This window comes from Lepidothrix coronata, unplaced genomic scaffold, assembly GCF_001604755.1.
Source record: "Lepidothrix coronata isolate B3197 unplaced genomic scaffold, Lepidothrix_coronata-1.0 Scaffold44, whole genome shotgun sequence".
Taxonomy (NCBI): Eukaryota; Metazoa; Chordata; class Aves; order Passeriformes; family Pipridae; genus Lepidothrix; species Lepidothrix coronata.
In genome coordinates, this window is record NW_016690224.1 from 1835529 (window position 1) to 1855670 (window position 20142).

Below are 20142 nucleotides of genomic sequence, written 5' to 3' on the forward strand. Positions count from 1 at the left end.
AATTCCTGCATGTCCTTTCCTGACACACACAAAAACACCAAACAACATCCCGTCTCTGGCATCAGCACATTTCAGGAACTCCCAGTTCTCCACAAGGATCTCCTGTGACCCAGAACAAAGCTGGAAACACATCAAGTATCATGAAAGTTTCCCTCTGTGAGCCAACAGCAGCTCTGGCATTTGGGATAACTCCTGCCAGAGCTCAAGAAGCATTTGGGCAACACTCTCAGGGACACGGTGGGATCCTTGGAGTGTCCTGTGCAGGGCCAGGGGTTGGACTGGATGATCCTTGTGGGTCCTTTTGAACTCAGAATGTTCTGTGATTCTGAGAATGAACTTTAGAAATGCCTCAGGATGCCAAAAAGTAGCCACAGAAGAGCAAACATTCTCCCCAGCATTGCTTCAGGCACACCAACCATTCCATAGCTCCCAACTATTTCCATTCCTGGAAATAAGACTGCCCATCCCAGCGGCTGCACAAGCTGGGAGAGGGAAGATTGATGCATCTGGGATGAGAACACCCTGATTAGCACATGAAGGATTTGCAGCTCATTAGTCATTTTGACTCACACTTGAACAACCTCATGTTTGTAAAATTCTTAGACATCAAAATAAGAGTATCAGTTACAGAGGAATAGTCAGGGCTGGGCACTTCATTAGGTTTTAGAAAAATCAGAGCTAAATGAAAGGTTTCTATTAAAAAGTAAATAGAAGAAAATCTGTCTGCCCTGAAGTCCAGACATATGTGGAGCTACCTGCTCCCAACACACCTAGGCAAGAGGCCAAACTGCTGGGGTTTAGCGTCCAAACTGAATTAAAATACGAAAATCAACTAAAGATTTAAGATAATCTAAAAAATCATAGAATCTTGGAATGGTTTGGGTTGGAAAGGACCTTGAAGATCATCCAATTCCAACACCCTGCCATAGGCAGGGACACCAGGTTGCTCCAAACCCCATCCAACCCTGCCTTGGACACTTCCAGGGATGGAATATCCACAATATTTAGCTGTGGTGAGGTTACTTAAAATGAGAACAGGAATCCTGGACTTTTCTTTATGACCAAATACAAAAAACCACACAGAAAACGAGTCAGATCTGCAAAGTGCTGAGCCCACGCTGTGTCTCAAACCTCTGAACACCAAGACAAAAACACAAGGGAAAGTTATGACCCCTCCTAAACATCCCCCAGAACAGCCAAAACTTCTTTACTGAAAAAACTATTTATTTGTTTAACATAAAATATCTAATGTGGACTTCAACCATCCAGGACCAGGAACCAAAGAAGTATTTTACAACAAGCTTGATATACACCAAGTTTTTCAACATTAAAATGTAAATCCAGCTTAGAAACTGTACATTCAGACACAGGAAACATTCAATGCTCTTTCGGCAAGAAGTTTGGAATAACAAATCATTCCATCAAAGCTCACTTGGAGAATTCTTTTCCCACGCCAGCTTGGCATGTTCATGACTTGGACAGTTGGCAAATCTGAATCCCAAAATTCTGTCTGAATTCCAAGTGATCTCACTGAACAGTTTGAAATGAAGCAGTTACAGGAATTCCTTCATCAGTGAAAAATACTCAGTGAGGAAAACAATCTTTGGAAGCTGATTTTCTACATAAATGGTGCTGCCTTATCGACAAAATCGATTTGTGGTTATTTAGAGGTGTTGTGTGTCCACCCAAATGGTCTCAGTTTTATAGTGAACAAGCTCAAATGTCCTTCTGTTCTTAATTATATGCAAATACCTGCAAATCCTGAATTTCAGCTCTGTTTCTCTGGCTGAATTCAGAGGATCAGCTGTAGTGGGCTCCTGTCTCCTTCTACTCAGCTCATCCAAAGGCCACAGACATGCACAGGAGTTCTCCCAGACTTCAGTGAGCTTCGGATCAAGCTTTAGGCATCACTTAAATCAAAGACCCAGCAGGACCAACTGTGGTATTTATATCATTAAACACATTTTTAGTGCAGAATTCGTAAAAGGTGAAAAGCAAAAATGCCTTTAACTGTTGTTTTTTCACACTGTAAATGTCACAGGCTAAAAGTGACCAATTCAACAGCATCAAAAGTTTGCATTCCCTATAAATCTTCAATGAGAAATAGTTTATCTGTAGGTTCCAGGTGTGCATGAACAGATAAATTTTCCCTAAAACTCTCTGAAGGCTGTTGCAATTCTTCAGAACTGTTGAATAGTGGCCTAAGAACTGAAGTGAAACGTGACCATTAACATGGAAAAGCAGTGTTTTAACTAAAGGTAATGAATAACTCCTGGGCTGAGAGGTGGGTTCCTGCAGCCAGGGCTGTCCTGGACTTGGATTCTGTCACCTCTAACCAGGCTCAGCTCCAGAGCCCCCCCGTTCTGGGGTTCACACCCACTGGGAATAGCTCAGGGCAATCCCACAAGGAGAGGGGCACAGGAGCACCTGGGAGAGTGACCCCAGCCTGGCAGAAGGGGGTGAACACAAAGGAGTTGTGGGTGTTGCCAGTGCCATCAGAGCTCTTCTGTTTACTGGGATCAACTGGAGCCTGAGCTCACAGGACACAGGGTCAGTGGGGACAGAGAGAACCAACCCCACTGGACACCCACATCATCCCAGGGATCCCCTGGGAGATGAATTCATTTCTGTGTAGCTGGGAAAAGCCAACTTGGCCTGTTTACACCAACCACTCCCGGAATCTTCCACTGAGCCACCAGTGGGGACTGGATGGACACTCTAGTGCCTTGGCAAACTGTGCCTGTTCCCAGAGAACACATCCACACACACACCACCAACAACCTCTTTGGCCTTCTTCCTTAGCCTGAGTTTCCTCAGGTTTCTTAAGGAATTATCCACTTCTGTTTTCCCTCCAGTCTCTGAACAATGAGCCTGACACGTGGTGGAGCATCACACAGTGCTGGGAGACCCCAGTGACAGCTGAGCCCAACAGTGTTCACTTGTACTGCCCCCAAATATGGGCTCAGTGACCTATTCCTGCCCCCAGGAACAGGACCTGCTTCCCAGGATACCTAAAATATTCAACTGTGCAAAAATGTGCTGCACATTTACCTGTGTTTATGTGAGACACCTGATCAGACAGACTATGAAAACACATCCCAGGACGAGCACAGAGTCCATCTCCCTCACATTTGGTTGTGTTCCATAATTTGGAATCCTGAAAATACACTGGGAACCGGAGGAGGCACGTCTCAGATCCTCACACATTCCCATAGGCTCTGCAATGGGATTTCCTGCCCAGTGACAGGTTTCTGAGCTTGTCCTCACCTGAACTCCATGACATTCCCTGACAAGAGTAGCACCATCACCTCAAGGAGCCATACCTGAGGGAGGGATGTTCCTCATCCAGGGGTCATTGCAGTTTGGCTCTTCCTGTGACTTTTGTTCCTTTTATGTCACAATTCCAGCTACATTCCTTTGTCACTAGTCAATGTACAATCAGCAGCTCTGGAGAAGTCCTGCCCAGCTGTCAGGAGGCCACCTTTTTTGGGGAGACACTTGGAAGCAGCTCCATCCCAACAGCAGCTCTTCCAACTCAGATTCTGGCTATGCTGTGGGAAGGTGCTCAGGTAAATGGAGCAGGGGCACACCTGGATCCATGGACAGAACCACAGCAGTGAGCACCTCCCCACACCAATCAAGACAGAGAGCTCAAGGTTTCTGGCAATGTCAGAGAACTCAAATTCTGCTACAAACCATGAGGATTTAAAAGCTGGACTTGATGATCTTGGAGGTCTTTTCCAACCTTAATGATTCTATGATTTATATTTGTGATATAAGGTTTCAGCTCTGCAGCAAATACCACCCTCAGGGTTCCAACTACCTGCTGGGATGGGAGAAACATTCAGGAATTCATTTCCAAGCAATCCTTCCCAGTTAAATCTCCAGGAACAGAACCACAACCAGGGGAACTGCAAAGGTTGGTTTGCCACAACCACATTTTGTTGTGTTTTTGATGGTTAAAAGTGCAAGGCAGGCATGTAATTTCTAGTGTAGTGTGTGGAACCCACCCTGTGCCAGGGCCAGGGACACAATAAATATCAACCTCTTGTTTTTAGGCTCAAGAGTTCAGTATTTAGTTATAGCTGATGCTGGGCTGCAGTCACTTGGTGATTTGCTTGGCACGGGACGTTTGAAGCTGAAGAGCTGACCATGCAAGCACAACAGAGAAACACCCTTCCTGCTAAACTCCAGAGGATGTCTGGATTAAATCCCTCTCCATACAGATGGAAAGTTTCTATGAGTGTGAGCAAAGAGCAGCAGAGACACAATTTGCTGAGGTTCACCCCCAGATTCCTGCAGTTTGACACGTGACGTTGGCAGTGACGAGGCTCAGCTTTCGATGCTTCAGGCTCGGAGGTTTTGTGAGAAATCTTGCTCCAGTCATTCATTCTTTCCATGTGCCATCACTCCTGTGATTCCCCTGGGGAGTGAGATCCTCTCCCCACCATCTCCTGGCCCCATTCCTTGTGGCTGGACTCCTGGAGGCCACGGCCCTTCGTCTCGATGGGCAGGAAGCAGGAGGCCAGGGCGGCCAGGAGGCAGCAGCTGCTGTAAACCACCAGGGTCAGGTACACTGAGGATTCCAACATCACCTGCAGGAAACAGGCAGGAAAGGAACACAGGACCTCAGCAGGGAAACAAATATGGATACTGATGTAGTAGTAGAAATTTTAATTACAGCACTGGAAAAAAGATTAACAGCTTATAAGAAGGAAGGAGAGGGACATTTTATACGGGCAGATAGCGGCAGGACAAGGGATAATGATTTAAACTCTCAGAGGGCGGGGTGAGATGGGATATTGGGAAGAAATTCTTCCCTGTGAGGGTAATGAGGCCCTGACACAGGTTGCCCAGAGCAGCTGTGGCTGCCCCATCCCTGGAAGTGTTCAAGGCCAGGTTGGATAGGGCTTGGATCAATCTGGTCTAGTGGAAAGAAAAGCAGGTTCTCCGTGACCTTCACAGAATTATGGAATTGTTAAAGTTGGAAAAGACCTCCCAGATCATTGAGTCCAACCTTCCTTCAGCCTCAGACAAAAACAGATTTTACCTGTGCAATGAAGGGGGTTATGAGGGCTCCCACTCTTGCCATTCCACTGCATGTTCCCAGGCCCAAAGCACGTGTGGCTGTGGGATAAACCTGGGGAGAAAACATCAGCCCATTAATGCCAGTAGGAAGTTCTCTTCCTTTCACTCCTAAATCAATGGAAATGAATAAGTGCTGCCACAGCAGGTTCTGTTAGACAATGACAATGAGATCTACAACTCAAACCTTGGCTGGAGTCCGTTGTGAACAAGTCATCAAAATTACTTTCCCCTCCATGTTCTCACTCCTCTTAAATATTCTTATCACAAAAACAACCCCCTTACCTCAGGAGTGTAAACATAAGCAGCCTGAAATCCTCCTGAAATAAAGGCTCTTGCAATGAAGAGCAGCACAGTCAGAACATTCCTGGGAGAAGAAAGAGGAGAGCAGAGTTTGGGGCTGTTTGGTAAAATCTGCTGGGGGTTCACTTGCAGACAAGTGCAATAAAGATGCTAAATTTATTAGAACCATTTCTTTTGGCTTTTTTGATGAACCCTTTGCATTTTTTCTGGACCTTTTAATATAACAATGATGGCAAAGAATCTGCATTCCCGCAATCCCACGAATTTTCTAAATTTCTAACTGAGAGCTGGGGCCTACTGAAATAAAAATGATGCCTATGAGAAGGAAATGAGAGTCCACCTTTCCTGTTTAAAAGACATGAACCCAGTTGCCACCTGGATATGTGCAATTTTATAAGGTTTCTTATTACAAGGTTTCTGTGAGGTTTTGGAAAGTGCCTGGAAGGGTTTAAATTTAAAAGTGCCCAATGGTTACATCCTACCCAGACTTAAACTCTTATTTTTCCCTTTGGATTGCTCTGTCCACAAGATTATAGTTAAAGATTTCTTCTCTTCTGCTTCTTCTAGTTTCCTTACAAACCCTGGTGAGAAAACCCAAACCCAGCCTTAATCCTTTCTCCAGCTGAGCACGACCATCCCATGGCTTTTCAAACCACCACTTCCAGTTCTCCTGCCTCAATCAAGAGAGAACATGGATCAAATTGATATTCCAGTTGTTCTCTGTGTTGTACCCACCTTCCAACACAGAGGAACAGCAGGAGGCTGCAAAATGAGAAGACAAGGAAGGACAGGGCCATGGTTTTCTTGCGGCCGATCCGGTCGATGATCCAGAGTGTCACCAACACCCCTGTGGAAGAGACCAGGGGAGTGTTGGGAACTGAGCAAAGGGGGAGGATGGAGCAGTTTTTAACAGTCTGGGTTGTTCAGATTTGAGATTTTGGTCTCTCTTTCAAATACTTTGCTGCTGTAGGAGTGAACAATCCACTCTGCCATCCCTTAACCACTGATTAATCCAGTGGTTCCTCAGGTGAAAGCCAGAAATGCCTGACTATGGCTCACTGGAGTAACTTCTGACCATTGTTCCCTGCTCATCTTCCCATTGCTGCATCTAAGGGCTCTTTAGAAGTTGGTATTTTCTTTCCATTCTGTTATTTAGATGGCATTAGGACAGTCAGACTAGTTCCATTTCTGGTCCCAGAGCCCCCTCCCATCACCCCGAGCAGGGAAGAACTGGTGCTTCCCATTGCCACTTACCAGGGAATTCTGACAGGGTTGTCCAGAGCAGGTCTGTGTAATCCTCCTCTGTCAGATACTCACAGGTCAGGCTGCACTTTGCTTTAACTTCCTGCCTTCTGCTGGATACTGGGGAAAAAGGAAAAAAAAGTCAAATATTTCATATATTATAAGTAATCTCTTCTCTGTTTACACTCCTGGTGTGTGTTTATCACTCTGCTGAAGTTTAGGAAGGGCTGCACTGAAAGGACTGGCATTGATTCACTGTACCCACCACCCTTTAAAAATACTTCTGGAAATTCATCTATGGATAGAAATGCAAGTGATTCTGCCCCTTGGATTTAATTGTTTTTCCTCCTCTGAATGCCTAATGTGTTGTTTGGATGGAATCCACAGTCAGAAGGGCCATTCTAGAGCAATTCCAGGTGATTTTACCTGGAAGGCAGAGCTGACACTGAGCAATTTTATAATGTTTTCTGTGGCAGGTTTCACACCACTCTCACAGTGAAAACTTCCACCTTCTTATCACCTGAACAGCCTTAGTTATTTTTCACTCCAGGGCTCAGGACAGAATTAACCTCAGAAATTCAGTTTCTCCCCACATAAACTGGGATACCAACACTTCCTATGCTCTGAGAACACTGAATAATCCCATGTCCTTGTAAAGCCCAGCGTTTTCAAGGGCTGCATCCTCCTCTGGGGAGGAAACCAGATTTAGACCCCTCAAATCCCTGATCACTGCTGTGCAACTCTGGGATCTGGGTCTGCTCCCAACACTCCCCCTCCTCTTTCTGTGATTTTCCAACTTCCAGGCAGTTTTCCCTAATTACAAGTGTTCTGAACACAATCATCCCTCCCCTGGGGAGTCAGACTTTTCAAACCTCTTCTTAACGCTGTCAAAGCACCTTTTTTTTCCTCCCTCCAAAAATCTGCAACAAAAAGGACGATGATTTCCTCCCATTATCTTTTTTTCTCAGCAGGTTTTCCCATCTGGAGAACCCAGGAGCTCCAGAGCAGCAGTTTCTCTCTCTCAGAACTAATTAGCTCTGTCAAATCTGCAAACTTGTATTTATTCAACCACTTTTTTTCCTCAAGAAGAACAGATAACAGGTCTCCCTTGAAGGTTGTCTTGCTGTTTTACACTTTGAGTTCAAAACCACTGCAGGATCTCTCTACCCTGTGCAGGAGATGAGGAACAGTCTATAAAAATGTTTAAAATAAACTTAAAAATCAGCCACATTCCTTCCCAAACCAACAGCAGAAGGTGATCTAATAAAAGATATTCCACCAGTTTTAACAGGGTATATTTAAGAAGAAAATATGGATTAGTACTCACTGCTGCAAACATCTCCTGCTTGGAAGAACTCCGTAGTTAATAAAACTAACCCATAATATGAAAAGGCATTGGAAAACCTGCAAGGAAGCAAATGAGAGAGGAATTCTCAGCTGGTCAAACTGAGATTAAACAACATGAATCAAAACTGAACCCACTGTGGGAGGAGATGCACTAAGTCCTACCTCAAAGCAATTTCCTACCAGCATTTAGCAATTAAAGAGCAATTTAATTGGGAATGAGGGTGATTGGGTGGTTTAATGAATTACAGATCAATACACGTTGGGGTTTTGGGTTTTGTTGGGGTTTTTTGAGGAGGAAGTTGCTGTATTTGAGTAACACTGTAAAATACCTTCAATAAAAAGCACTTAGAGTTGTGCTGGCACTGAAGCTTTGTGTTCCCTCTTACCATATAAACCAGAGCAACAACGTGGTCCATCTGAAATGGGGGGTGAAAAGGTCCTTCATTTTTCCTCGGTCTTCCTGTTGAAAACAAGCAGAAATCAGATGATCAGGGAACTCAGGGGGTCCTGGGCTGGAGGATGCGGAGTGGCAAGAATCCCAAACTCCCAGAATGGGTTGAGTTGGAAGGGACCTTGAAGATCACCCAGTCCCACCCCTGCCAAAGACAGTTAAAGTGTCAAAGTCCTTCTTGTCTGATAAATTCAGATCTGAGAATTCCCATCTGAGCTCTTCAGCCTCAGGGCTCGATTTTCTTTAATAACAAGGCCTTGGAGTGAGGTTAAACAACACTAATGCCCACTTTAAAGGTGCTTTTCACTTTCAAACTGAGAAATTAACTCTTCCTCACTGTGAAAGAGGAAGCATATGATCATCCTGTATTTTTTATTACTAGTTGAGGCATTAAAATCAAACAGAACATTGATTATTTGCTAATAAACCACACATCACCTTGGCACAGTTCCACTGTATCCCACATTATTGAGGTGCCTGGACTTACCTGTCTGGAAATGACCAGTTTTCCCAGAGGCATTGGAGCTCCATTTTCTGTTGCTATCCTCTTCAAAGTGGCAAGTGCTTTCTCCTGGTTCCCAGACAACACATCATACCTGGCACTCTCTGGCAGCCACTGAGGGAACAAAGCAAGTCACACACACAGGGACATCACAAATAGCAAGAAACATGCTGAGATTTTCCTTGGGAGAAATCCCAGTGACTCCAGCACAAGGAAGGATTACAGAAGTAATCTTTAAGAATTCAGAGAATCATCTCATCAGGCTTTAAAAATGACAAACCCCCATTTTTCCCCATAAACTCAGAACTCCAGAATTCTTTCTCTTCAGTTCCCTTGGGTTTATCCTTGAGAAATGTTGGACATTTGTGCCAGTTCTTTCCATTACCCCTTCCCTGTAGGTATGGCAAAGCATCCAGGGCAAAAAACATTCCAAAATTCATATTTTTAAGCTCCTTTTAATTTCAAACAAGGTTGGGAGCACCTGTATAACTGGAGGGATTCCTGAAAAACTAAGGAATAATAAAAGCTGCTAAACCACCTGACAAGGACATTTATCTATGAGGAGATTGAGTGATTGGCAAATATATCACCTAAAAAATAATAAAATCACTAATAAATAATAAAAAATCACTGAAGCTCAGGGTTAAATAATATACATCTTATTTTGGAATCTGATCTGGACTCTGCAGATTTTACCCCTGATTTGGGTGAATTTTTAAGTGGAAAGTGATTCTAAAATCTAAAGAGCATCTGGGAAGTATCAACCACTTTTGATAAAACGTTCATTCCCCTGAGCTGAAACAAAGTCATTAAATTGGAGAGGGTTCCAGGCCTGATTTCCCAAAATTCCAGCCCACCATTGTCCTCTAGCAATTAGAGACACACAAACACAACTCTCCCTGGAATGGTTTTAGCAGCACCCTGTGGAAACAGCATTTTTGCTTTACTGGAGATATTTCACAGAAGACACCAACAGAGAGCTCAAAGCTGCCGTGATTTCCTTCAGCTGGGTCACAGAATGGGGAGGAGAAGTGGGAATGGAGGGAACACATATTAATTCTTGGAGGAAATACCTACAAAGCACAGGCCAGCGAAGAGCAGGAGCGGGAGGGCAGAGAGGATGAGGAGCCAGCGCCAGCCCAGCGTGGGCATCACCAGCACTGCCAGGAGCACCTCAAACACAGTCCCAAGGGCCCAGAACACCTGGGGAAAGGAAAAGAAATAGTCATAGGTGAGGATATGAGTGTACCTAAGGTCTCCTTCTTTGCAGCATTCCAGGATGTGCTCTCCAGGGATGGCTGGAGGGAGAAACGCCAGAGACATTTCAGGTCTGCACCTGTGTGGGAATAGAGCCCAGACACTTTTGGGGGATTTGTTTAAAGGTTATAGGGGTGAAAATGTTCATTTCCCAGCCTTCCAGTGCCTAGAGGGGGCTTACAGGAAGGCAAGGTATGGACTTTTCACAAGGGCCTGGAGTGAGAGGACAAGGAGGATGACCTTAGGCTGAAGGAAGGGAGATTTAGATGGGATATTGGGAAGAAATTCCTCCCTGTGAGAGTGGTGAGGCCCTGGCACAGGTTGCCCAGAGAATCTGTGGCTGGCCCATTCCTGGAAGAAGTGATGCAGCCAAGTAACAGTTCTGGCCTTGACCTTCCAACCATCCATCAAAGGGCTGTGAATTTTGCCTTAAAATATTCATAGGGTGAAATTCTGCTCTCTGTGACTTTGATACATTTGGATGAAGACGTGGAGCTGAATTTAGCCCTGGATTTATGGACCAGTCATTCCTCCAAATCCATTACTGAGCCGTAGATGAATTTCATCATGGAATTACAGACACCCAGTGTCCCCCCTGTGCTCAGAGCAGTCAGTCTCCATCCCTGGATGGAAGTTAATTTGCAAAAAGGCAAATTCAACACAAAGAGTGGAGTGTGATGTGGAAACTTTCTGTCTTTTGGATATGAGCTGGTACCAGATAACTCAGCTCCACACTGACGTGGACAGGCAAGGCCTGACTGCAGCTCTGGGGGGGATTTCCAGGCAGGAGGATGGAAGGGATGTAACAAACAGTAGGATTTGTCCCTCCAAGGATCAGCACACACTGCTCACCTCTATTAATAAAATGCACTTTGCTCTGGCTTTCATTGGAAGGAACTCAGCATATAAAGTTACCCTGCAAAGAGAGAACAGAGAGAAAATGTCATGTTAGCACAGTGAGAAAAATGCCTCATCAGCACAAAGACAGAAGTTCAAACATTCCCTTTGGCTTTTAATTAAATTGCCAAACCCAGAGGAGTAACTAAAACCCCTTCCTGTCCCCCAGAGCCAGTCAGGCTGACACTGGGGCAGACTCCCCTTTCTACACCAGAACCAACCCTTCACCACTGCAACAGAGGACACAATTTGCTCTTCTCATGTGATTTTGTGACCCCATAGTTGTCTAAATGATGTTTTCACAGCCCTGCTCTGGGCCAGGCCTTGTATCTGTTATTTCCAGTGTGGTTCATCAGAATCCAACACAAACTCTTGATGGGGAAAGTTTTTCTTCAGGGCTTTACAACTGGCTCAGAGAATTTCACATCAGTCTCCTCTGCCAGGGTTCAATTCTACAAGAGGGGAAGACTTTCAAGGTCTGATCATGTTACTGGTATAAAATAATTTGCATTCTTTTATTGTGGGATTCCAAAAGAAATCACTGAGCTCTGCAGAGGCTTTGTTCCATGACTGTGCCAAAGGGAGATGGCACAGCTTCTCTGGGAGTGTTTCCTGGGGATGAAGGCAGGGCCAGCAGCCAGTCAAGGCTCCCTCATCTTCTTCAAACTGTCTGCTCAGGCTTGTCTTTGCTGCTTTGCTCCTGCTCTGTTTGCATTCCATTGACTCAGCCTGTTTCTGCCTCTAAACTCCTCAGGCTTCCTTTGAGGTTTGTATCAAAATTCCTACTAACTTAAGGAACAGTGGATTGATTTATGAGGAGCTGCCCAGGAAGCAAAGTACAAAGTCATTGAAGTACAAAGTTACACAACATTATATCAAAGCAGGGATTTAGAGGAGAAGGAAAATCACATCTTGAAATGTAGGAGCTGATAAGTGACCCCAACGTAAGGACATGGAATTGTTGGAGCAAGTCCAGGGGAGGCCACGAAGCTGATAAGAGGACTGGAGCACCTTCCCTATGGAGACAGGCTGGGAGAGCTGGGGCTGTTCAAACTGGAGAAGAGAGGGTTGTGTGGAGACCTCAGAGCACCTTCCAGTGTCTGAAGGGGCTCCAGGAGAGCTGGAGAGGGACTGTTCATCAGGAACTGCAGTGACAGGACAAGGGGGAATGGGATCAGACTGACAGAGGGGAAATTTAGGTGAGATACAGGGAAGAAATTCCTCCCTGTGAGAGTGGGGAGGCCCTGGCACAGGTTGCCCAGAGAAGCTGTGGCTGCCCCATCCCTGTAAGTGTCCAAGGTCAGGCTGGATGGGGCTTGGAGCAGCCTGGGCTAGTGGAAGGTGTCCCTGCCCATGGCAGGGAGTGGGACTGGATGAGCTTTAAGATCCTTTCCAACCCAAACCCTTCTATTCTATAATGCTGTACAGAACTGTTTTCCTAAGAGAATACTCCACATCCCTGAACACTCCACACCCTTGCAGCTCTGGATGTTGGCTCTGTGAATGAACTTTTATATTCAGCATTAGACAGCATCTCTCAGATAATTCCCAGAGGAGGCCAGAGCTTCAGGTGCAGCTCTGTGCCTACATGTGGACAGAGGGATATGTGCCACAGTCAGTCAATGGATCAGTGCTGGAGGTTTTTGTTTTAAAGGCACCTTTCAGAACAATCTCTCTCTCATAGCCATTAGAGAAGATGCAATTACAAAGATATTCCATTGAGATTCAGCCACTCACCTGTGGAGTTACACAGCCTGCTTAAGGATATTAGAAAGGAGCTACTCTTCCTACTTTGTGAAGAAGTCAATGAGCCATCAATCAAAGATAGACTCTGACTACTCCCAAATAGCACCTCCACAAGGCAAAATATAAATTATTGATAAGGACAAAAGGCAGAGAGAGAATGGCTGAACTCTTCTCTTTACATTCATAATTAAAAGCCTAGAGCAGAGTTAGTTGTTCCAGGTGGGAGATTTATGGATCCTTCTCTTCCGTGAATGGAACGACACAGCGATAGAGAAATATCCTGGGGCTGCCTTTTTCCTCTGAGCCATCACAGCACCTTCAGTGCTCCAAGTTGGGGCTGAGTGGGTTTGGAATTCCAGCTCAGGTTGAGACACAGAAGTTTAGGCTCTGGCTGAACAATAATCTGTGGTTTTAGACTCAGCAGTCAGGGCTCAGCTCTGCCTCTGAATGCTGGTGTTTAGGTCATGGACCTGTCTTGCAACAAGACCAAGGTTGAGGTCAGCTGAACAGAAACAACACTTCACTTGGACATAAACATTTTATAAAAAAGGAATAGAAAAGAGGAATTTGGACTTGTGAATATTTACTTACGACTGAGGCACTCCTCCAATCCCAAATCCCACCAGGCCCCTCAGCACCAGGATCCAGCTGTACACGGGAGCAAACCCACTGAGGATCCCGTAGTAGAGTGTCCACAACACGCTGATCTTCAGGCCCTGCATTGAACAGGAGTTAAAAGAGAGTTTCTGCTGTAACGCAAATTAACTAAGTACAAAACAGAGCTAAAAATTCCCTTTATTTCGTGGGAGGTCAGTTCTGGATGTGCTTAGTTCTGCTTTGTGCCTGTGGACTCTGATATTTGTGACCATGGAATCCCAGAATGGGTTGGGTTGGAAAGGACCTTAAAGATCATCTCATTATACCCCCTGCCATGGGCAGGGTCACCTCCCACTAGCCCAGGTTGCTCCAAGCCCCATCCAACCTGGCCTTGGACACTTGCAGGGATGGGGCAGCCACAGCTTCTCTGGGCAACCTGTGCCAGGGCCATCATGCACTGAAACATCCCCACTGCAGAAATATTGGGATAAATTCCAGTAGGAGCTACAGACTTACTGTTTTTCTCCCATACTGGTCTGAAATGTTTCCCCAGAGGGTGGAGCTGGACATCATTCCCACAAACACCACCTGTGAAACATCAAGAAAAAATTTTCCCCTTAAACACAAGACAAGTGAAAATCTCTGTGTGACAGCAAAGAGAACAAAACTTCCAGGGAAACCAGAAAATTTCAGCTCTAACAACAGGTGACAAATCCAGGGGGTCATGGAATGGTTTGAGTTGGAAGGGACCTTAGAGATCATCCAGTTCTCTCTGGCTTGGAGAGAGGAAGCAACAAGGCACCTCTCCAGTCAGCTTTGCCATTAAAATTCCATCCAGTGACAAACCAGTCTGGCACTGGACTGGGCACTCTGGTACACTTGTTTGCTCTCTCATGGCTCCCACTGCATCTGTGTCCAAGGGAGCTTAAATATGAGGAGAGAGAAAGATTTTCAAGCAAGACAATCAAAAGCTACCAATCTTTATTTTCAATTAATCTAACAGTTTGAATTTTAGGATGAGTCTGAGTCAACTCATATATTTTCCTGGAAATTACATGAAACTTTGAGCCTGAAACTTCCTCGGTTCTCAGTGAGTTTCATGGCTTTTAAAAAAAACCTCTCTCATCTTCCAAGCCAAAGGCAATCTGCAAAGGCCATGCAGTGATTTAACTTGGGGATACAAAGCATAATGTCAGGATAACACTGAGAGGAAAAGCCTCAGGGAACACAGGAGCTGTGAGTTGTTTTCCTACCGAGGTGAGCAGAGCCACCTGCCAGCTGGGCAGTCGCCACTCACAGTGGAGCTGAGGAGCCAGGATGCTTAAAATCATCATTTCCATGGCATCTGCCATCTGCAGGGGGGAAAGAGAGCAAAATAAACCACTGCCTGACAGTTAGAAGGACATAGGAGTCAATAAATACACCTTGTTGGAATTTCTGTGCCATTCCCACTCCGTGGTGGAGCAAACACAGCAACAGGTTCCCTTTTAAATTCATTTCTGGTTGTTGTGTTGAGTAACTAATTTCTGATTGTTGTGATCAGTGACTCTGGCACAGGGGATTCAAAGAGCCAAATCCAGAGTTACTGGGGGGTGATTCCAAGGAGTCACTCAGGCTCAGTCACTTCCACAGTGCAGATTCCAGGGATGAGCTTTCAGCTCCTTCACACACGGATTCAGTCAGAACTGTTTATTACCTTATAACTTATTCCCTCTCTCCCTTATACCTGGATTTGTATCAAATATGTTGGTAGATCATCTGTAGGCCAAATTCCACAGCTGATTTAGGATCTAAACCGTGGCACAGTCCAACCTTTTACATGGATCTGAAACAGCATTTGAAGTGGAGAATCAAACTGATTTTTTAAACCCTGATTTACAAGAATTTCAGAGACAAAGAAATCCACCGGTTGTTCATTACCCCCAAATAACAAGTTTGACTCCTTAGAATTCCTTATTTTAGAATTTCAAGTAAAGTTCCTTCTTTGCTGTACATTTATCTGTTTGGAAACTCTCTGCCTCCATGATTTGAAATCCCTGAGGTTCTCTGGTGACCGTGCAATTGGTGCTGATCCCAAGTACTTGCCCAGGCTAATCCGGTGATGACAGAGAGCTTCCACTGGAACTTCCCAAATCCAATGGCTTCCACCGCATCTTCCACCATGAAAGTATCTGGAAAGAAAACAATTCCAGTGCAGGAGTGGATTCCTCCCCTAGTCAGAGCCATCCTTTGGGAGAGCCTTTGCTGTGAGTACAACTCCTAATTAACCAGGTAACCTGTTGAGATCTCAAATATATAACTCAGCTGCTTAGTTTTAATAGAGTTCTTACTCAGGAAAATCTCTGTGTTCTTCAGGAACGGTGCTAAAATCAAAATAATTCAAATTATTCCTAGAATATTTCAATCCCATAGAGGTAAATCAGTGTGGCACCAGCAAATCCAGCACATGTTCAGCCTCTCACTCCTGGGAGTGACTCCTCCAGCCACTGAACTGCAGCTTCTTCTGGGGAGAAATAACAGCTGTGCAACAGCCTCCACCCAGCAATGCTGGGAGCTGCAGGAAATGTTTTATTGCAGGAAAGGTCAACCTGGAATTTTTTAAATCAAGAATTTGTCCAAGACACACATATCTTAAAGCCTATTTCTATTCAGAATGCTGAGGGTTGTTTCCCACACAGTGCCATGACCTCATTACTTTGTTTCAGCTGAAGATGCTGAGATATCTCAAATTCCGTTGCTCAAGTGCAAAAAATGAACTGAACAAGAAAAGCACATTTTGATATTTGAGCTGTTCAAGTCTCACAGTTGTAACACTTCCAGCAGTTTAAAAAGGATATTCCCCACAGAAAAGCTTTGTCTGGCTCAGAGCTGCCCATCCTCACTCAGCAGAGCCCAAACCCACAAACCAAGAGGAAATCAAACAAAATCCAGTGGATAAAACAGAGCAGAGATGTTCATAAATAAGATTAATAACATCCTACCAAATTGTCACCTGCCTTGTGTAAGACAAAGCCAATATTTCTCATCTCTCCCAAACCAGTGCTGCCTCCAGGCAGGGAACAGAGGCTGGGATGCCCATTCCTCCTATCCCTCTAGTCCTCTAGGAAAAGGAGAAGGTGGGAACACTGCAGATTCATCTCAGTCTTGAAGGAGAGCCAGGTGTACCTGCTCCAGCAAACCTGGCAATGTTTTGGGAGCAGGATCAGTTCTAAGGCAACTAAGAAATAGTGGTGAATGGATCTACAACTCCTAAAAGGGTCTGGTACTGGGGATACAAAGCCAAACACATGGAGCATCCACAGAGAATGGGGTGATTAAACCAAGATTTCCAGGTGTAACGTATTTTGCCTATGTCATTGTTTCCTGCTTTTCTCTAGGGGTCTTTCACTTCTCCAAACTCAGTGTATCCACCCCAGTTAGATAAAGAGGCCACACCTTTCCCCTGGCAGGAAAAACGGACCTACTCACCATCCGTGGGGTTGGCAAATTCCTTTGGCACTGCAGCTCCATCCTCCAGCTCCACGGGTTCTAGCTCTGTCCTGACCCCCTCAATCTGCACCTCGTGCTCTCCTGAAATTCCATCCTCATCCGACCTGGAGCTCTCCCCGGTGCGGCGAAACTTCACCACCCTGAAACCAGGAACAGGGATTAACACTTCCATGGGCTATTCCAGGAGCTGGGCTTGGTTAGTCTGGGGCCCTAAAGATCATTTGGTCATCCCTCTGCCATGGGCAGGGACACCTTCCACTAGACCAGAGCTCCATCCAACCTGGCCTTGAACATTCCAGGGATGGAGCAGCCACAGCCTGTGCAGGTCCCTCTGTATCCGTCCCTTCCCTCCAGGATGTGACCCCATCACAGAGCTCAGTGTCACCTTGCTGAGGGTGTCCCTGATCCAGTTGGAGTTTCTGCATCGTCCCAACTGTAATTTTGGAGGTGATAGATCCCCACAAAGGCAGAGACTGCTCTGAGAATCACAAATCTGAGCAGAAAACAACCTGCCCCATTCCTCAGTGCAGCAAATCAAAATATATATTTATCACTCAGGAATATATGAAACAAATGGACACAGATGAAGGGAAAAAATCCCCAGGGATATTTTCTGTTCCAGACTTGCAAAATCCTCCACTGCTGGGACATCTCAGGGAGCTGCTGCATTTATTGGCAAGATCTCCCAGCACAAAACACCTGATTACACCTGCACTGGGAGGCACTTTGGAGCACATTCCTGGGTTCTGTTTTAAAAAATGGGAAAACCAGTCCAATAAAATAATGTCTGATTCCTTTTCCTGACAAGCTCAAGGCATCCTAACTAAGGATCTGGAAATAACTGGAGTTAGTGGCCATTTCCCAACTTATCAGGAGTGTTATGGGACAGTTTGCTCCGTCATTGACACGAGCTCATGAATATTTAACACAAACTTTAAACATTCATTCCCTGCCTTGCAGAGCCAAGGGTTTATAAATAGGAATATGTTGCAAAGCACCTGAGAACAGAGCACTGGGAGAAATGGGGTTGGTTTTAAAGGAAACACTTGGCATTGAGTGAAAGGGAAGGAAACCCCGGGGTTAAAGGCACAACGGTTTTATTACTTTTTTTTTTTTTTTTTTTGTGCCCAGATCCAGCGACCACATCCCAAAGGCAAAGAGTTCCTGGCAAATATCAGCCTTTTCCTTGTGCAGCAGCGTTTGCCTCTCCAGAACCCCTGGGATTGTCGCTGGTCCTCCCCAAAAGCCCCTTTGCAGGGCAGGTTCTGCTCCGCAGTCGCTCCCGGCAGGAGGAGGAGGATGGGGAGGAAGAGCCTCCACAGCGTTATTTACAGATAAACCCCCTGCAAAGGCGATTCCTACCTTCCCTCTCCCAAAAGCCCTTGGCACTCGCACGGTTTTATCCCACCTCTCCTGATTTTTACCCCCATGCAAAGGAGAAACCCCCCCAAATCGACGGAATTTATGTAACGAACGGTTCCTGCATCCCTGGGGATGCTGAGCCCGGGCAGCACAGCGGGAAAATGGCCTGTTTCCCGCGGCCTAAGCCCCTTCCCGGCAGAATTCCCGTAAACCCGGCGGGATTCCCGCTGTCCCCGCGGGCGGAGGGGCAGGACCCCCCCGGCTACTCACGGGAGCTGCCGGAGCTGGAACAAATCCTCCTCCATGGCCGGGCGGGGCGGCTGCGCTCATCGCTCCCGCATGGCGGGGTCGGGATCGGGATGAGCGGGATCGGGATGAGCAGCGGGAGCGGGATGCGGGAACGGCAGGAGCGCCGGGAGAGGCGGGATGGGGCTGGACAGCTCCGGCGGGAACGGCCGGGCCGCGCAGCCGCTCGCTCGCTGGACTCGGCTCAGCCGGGCTCAGCTGGGCTCATTTCGGCTCAGCCGAGCACAGCTGGGCTCAGCTCGGCTCGGCTCGGCTCGGCTCAGCCGGACTCGGCTGGGCTCGGCTTGGCTCGCCTGCGTTGGGCTCAGCTCGGCATAGCACGGCTCGGTTTGGTTTAGGTGGGCAGGGCTTGGCTCAGTGGGGTTATTTCGGCTCAGCTCAGCACGGCCCGGCTCGGTGTGGCACGGCTGAGCTCAGCTCGGCATGGTTTGGCTCGGGCAGGTTCGGCTTGGCTAAGCTCAGCATGGCTCTGCTCCGTTTGGATGGCTCAGCTCAACTCAGCTTGGTTTGGCTCAGCTGGGCTGGACTGGGCTGGGCTCAGGTCAGCACGGCTCGGCTGGGCTGGGCCAGCCTCAGCTTGGCTCGGTTGGGCTCAGCTTGGCTCGGCTGGGCTGACCTGTATTTACCATGGCTGAGCTGGGCTGGGCTGAGCTTAGCACAGCCCGACTCAGTTTGGCTCAGCCGGTCTCAGCTCGGCTGGGCCCGGCCCAGCCGCGGTTCCGTGTCCCTGAACAGCCCCAAAGGCTCCATTTAAAGGCGGTCTCGGGGTCCCGCAGAACCAGGGGTGGTTGGGATGTTGGCTCGGGCCATGGAACTCCTGCGGGTCGAAACCCCCGTGGGGTCCAACCCTCCTCCCCTAGCCCGGTCCAGGGCCCCCGCGCCCGTGTCCCCAAGTACCACCTCCGGGGCTGTCACACCCCCCGGGCGGGGGTGTCCCCGGACGGCCCTTTCCAGGTTTTTTTTCCCGATATCCAACTGAACCTCCCCCGGCGCCACCGGAGCTTTGGCACAGGGCGGTCCCGCCGCTGCCCCGGGGCTCTGAGCCCCCTGCTCGGGGGCTGCGGGGCTGGGCGGGGCGGGGCCGTGGCCCGGGACATCGGTACCGGCCCGGGACACCGGTACGGGGCTGTCGCACCAGTACAGACCCGGGACACCGGTACAGGCCTGTCATCCCCGGTGCGGACCCGTCACACCGGTACGGGCCGGCCAGGCCCTTTATGGGCCCGTCACGCTGGTACCGGCCCGTCGGCCCCGGTCCGGGCCCCTCTCCCCGCTGTCCCCCCACCCCGTCCCGGGGTCCCCCCGATGCCGCCCGCGGCCCTCCCGCCCCCATGGCCGGTCCCCCGCAATAACCGCTCCCCCCCGCGCCGCTTCCGGCGCCGTCGCCACTCGCCCGGTCCGCCCCGCCCGCCGGTCCCCCCCGGTCCGCCCGCCCGCGCGTCTGCGTTCCGGCGCGGCCATGCTGGGGCTCGGCGCGGACGGGCCGGTGCGGCGGCTGCTGCGGGCGGGGGAGGGGGCCAGGTGTGAGGGGAGGGGACAGGAGGGACGGGGGAGGGGG

The 20142-nt window shown here is 47.7% G+C and overlaps 2 protein-coding genes across 3 annotated transcripts in view; one reads left to right on the forward strand and one right to left on the reverse strand.

Moving 5' to 3' along the window:
• Window positions 1-1083: 1083 nt before the first annotated feature.
• On the reverse strand, window positions 1084-19869 carry SVOP (SV2 related protein). Of its 2 annotated transcripts, XM_017814456.1 has the most exons (16): window positions 18549-19869; window positions 16896-17056; window positions 15513-15598; window positions 14681-14779; window positions 13944-14015; window positions 13422-13546; window positions 11040-11103; window positions 10008-10133; window positions 8916-9044; window positions 8364-8437; window positions 7958-8034; window positions 6643-6750; window positions 6124-6235; window positions 5371-5452; window positions 5051-5140; window positions 1084-4595 (listed from the first exon to the last, which is right to left on the reverse strand). In XM_017814456.1, the coding sequence occupies exons 1-16, from the start codon at window positions 18581-18583 to the stop codon at window positions 4407-4409; spliced, it is 1629 nt and encodes a 542-aa protein (XP_017669945.1). In that variant the 5' UTR covers window positions 18584-19869; the 3' UTR covers window positions 1084-4406. The 2 variants fall into 2 exon arrangements, with proteins under 2 accessions (XP_017669945.1, XP_017669946.1); XM_017814457.1 differs by lacking the exons at window positions 15513-15598; window positions 16896-17056; window positions 18549-19869 and adding an exon at window positions 15154-15492.
• Window positions 19870-20043: 174 nt separating this feature from the next.
• Window positions 20044-20142, forward strand: part of USP30 (ubiquitin specific peptidase 30) — an 11785-nt gene continuing 11686 nt past the window's right edge. The window contains exon 1 of the mRNA XM_017813937.1: window positions 20044-20107. Within this exon, the coding sequence (XP_017669426.1) occupies window positions 20044-20107 (64 nt within the window). The remainder of the gene's footprint in view (window positions 20108-20142) is intronic.

Excerpts from the sequence above, each read along its gene's own strand:
- SVOP (XM_017814456.1), bottom strand. The coding sequence starts at position 18,583 with ATGGAGGAGGATTTGTTCCAGCTCCGGCAGCTCCC. Across the intron at positions 8,438-8,915 it reads AACTGGTCATTTCCAGACAG|GAAGACCGAGGAAAAATGAA; the intron begins GTAAGTCCAGGC and ends TGTTTTCAACAG. Across the intron at positions 8,035-8,363 it reads TTGTTGCTCTGGTTTATATG|GTTTTCCAATGCCTTTTCAT; the intron begins GTAAGAGGGAAC and ends GCTTCCTTGCAG.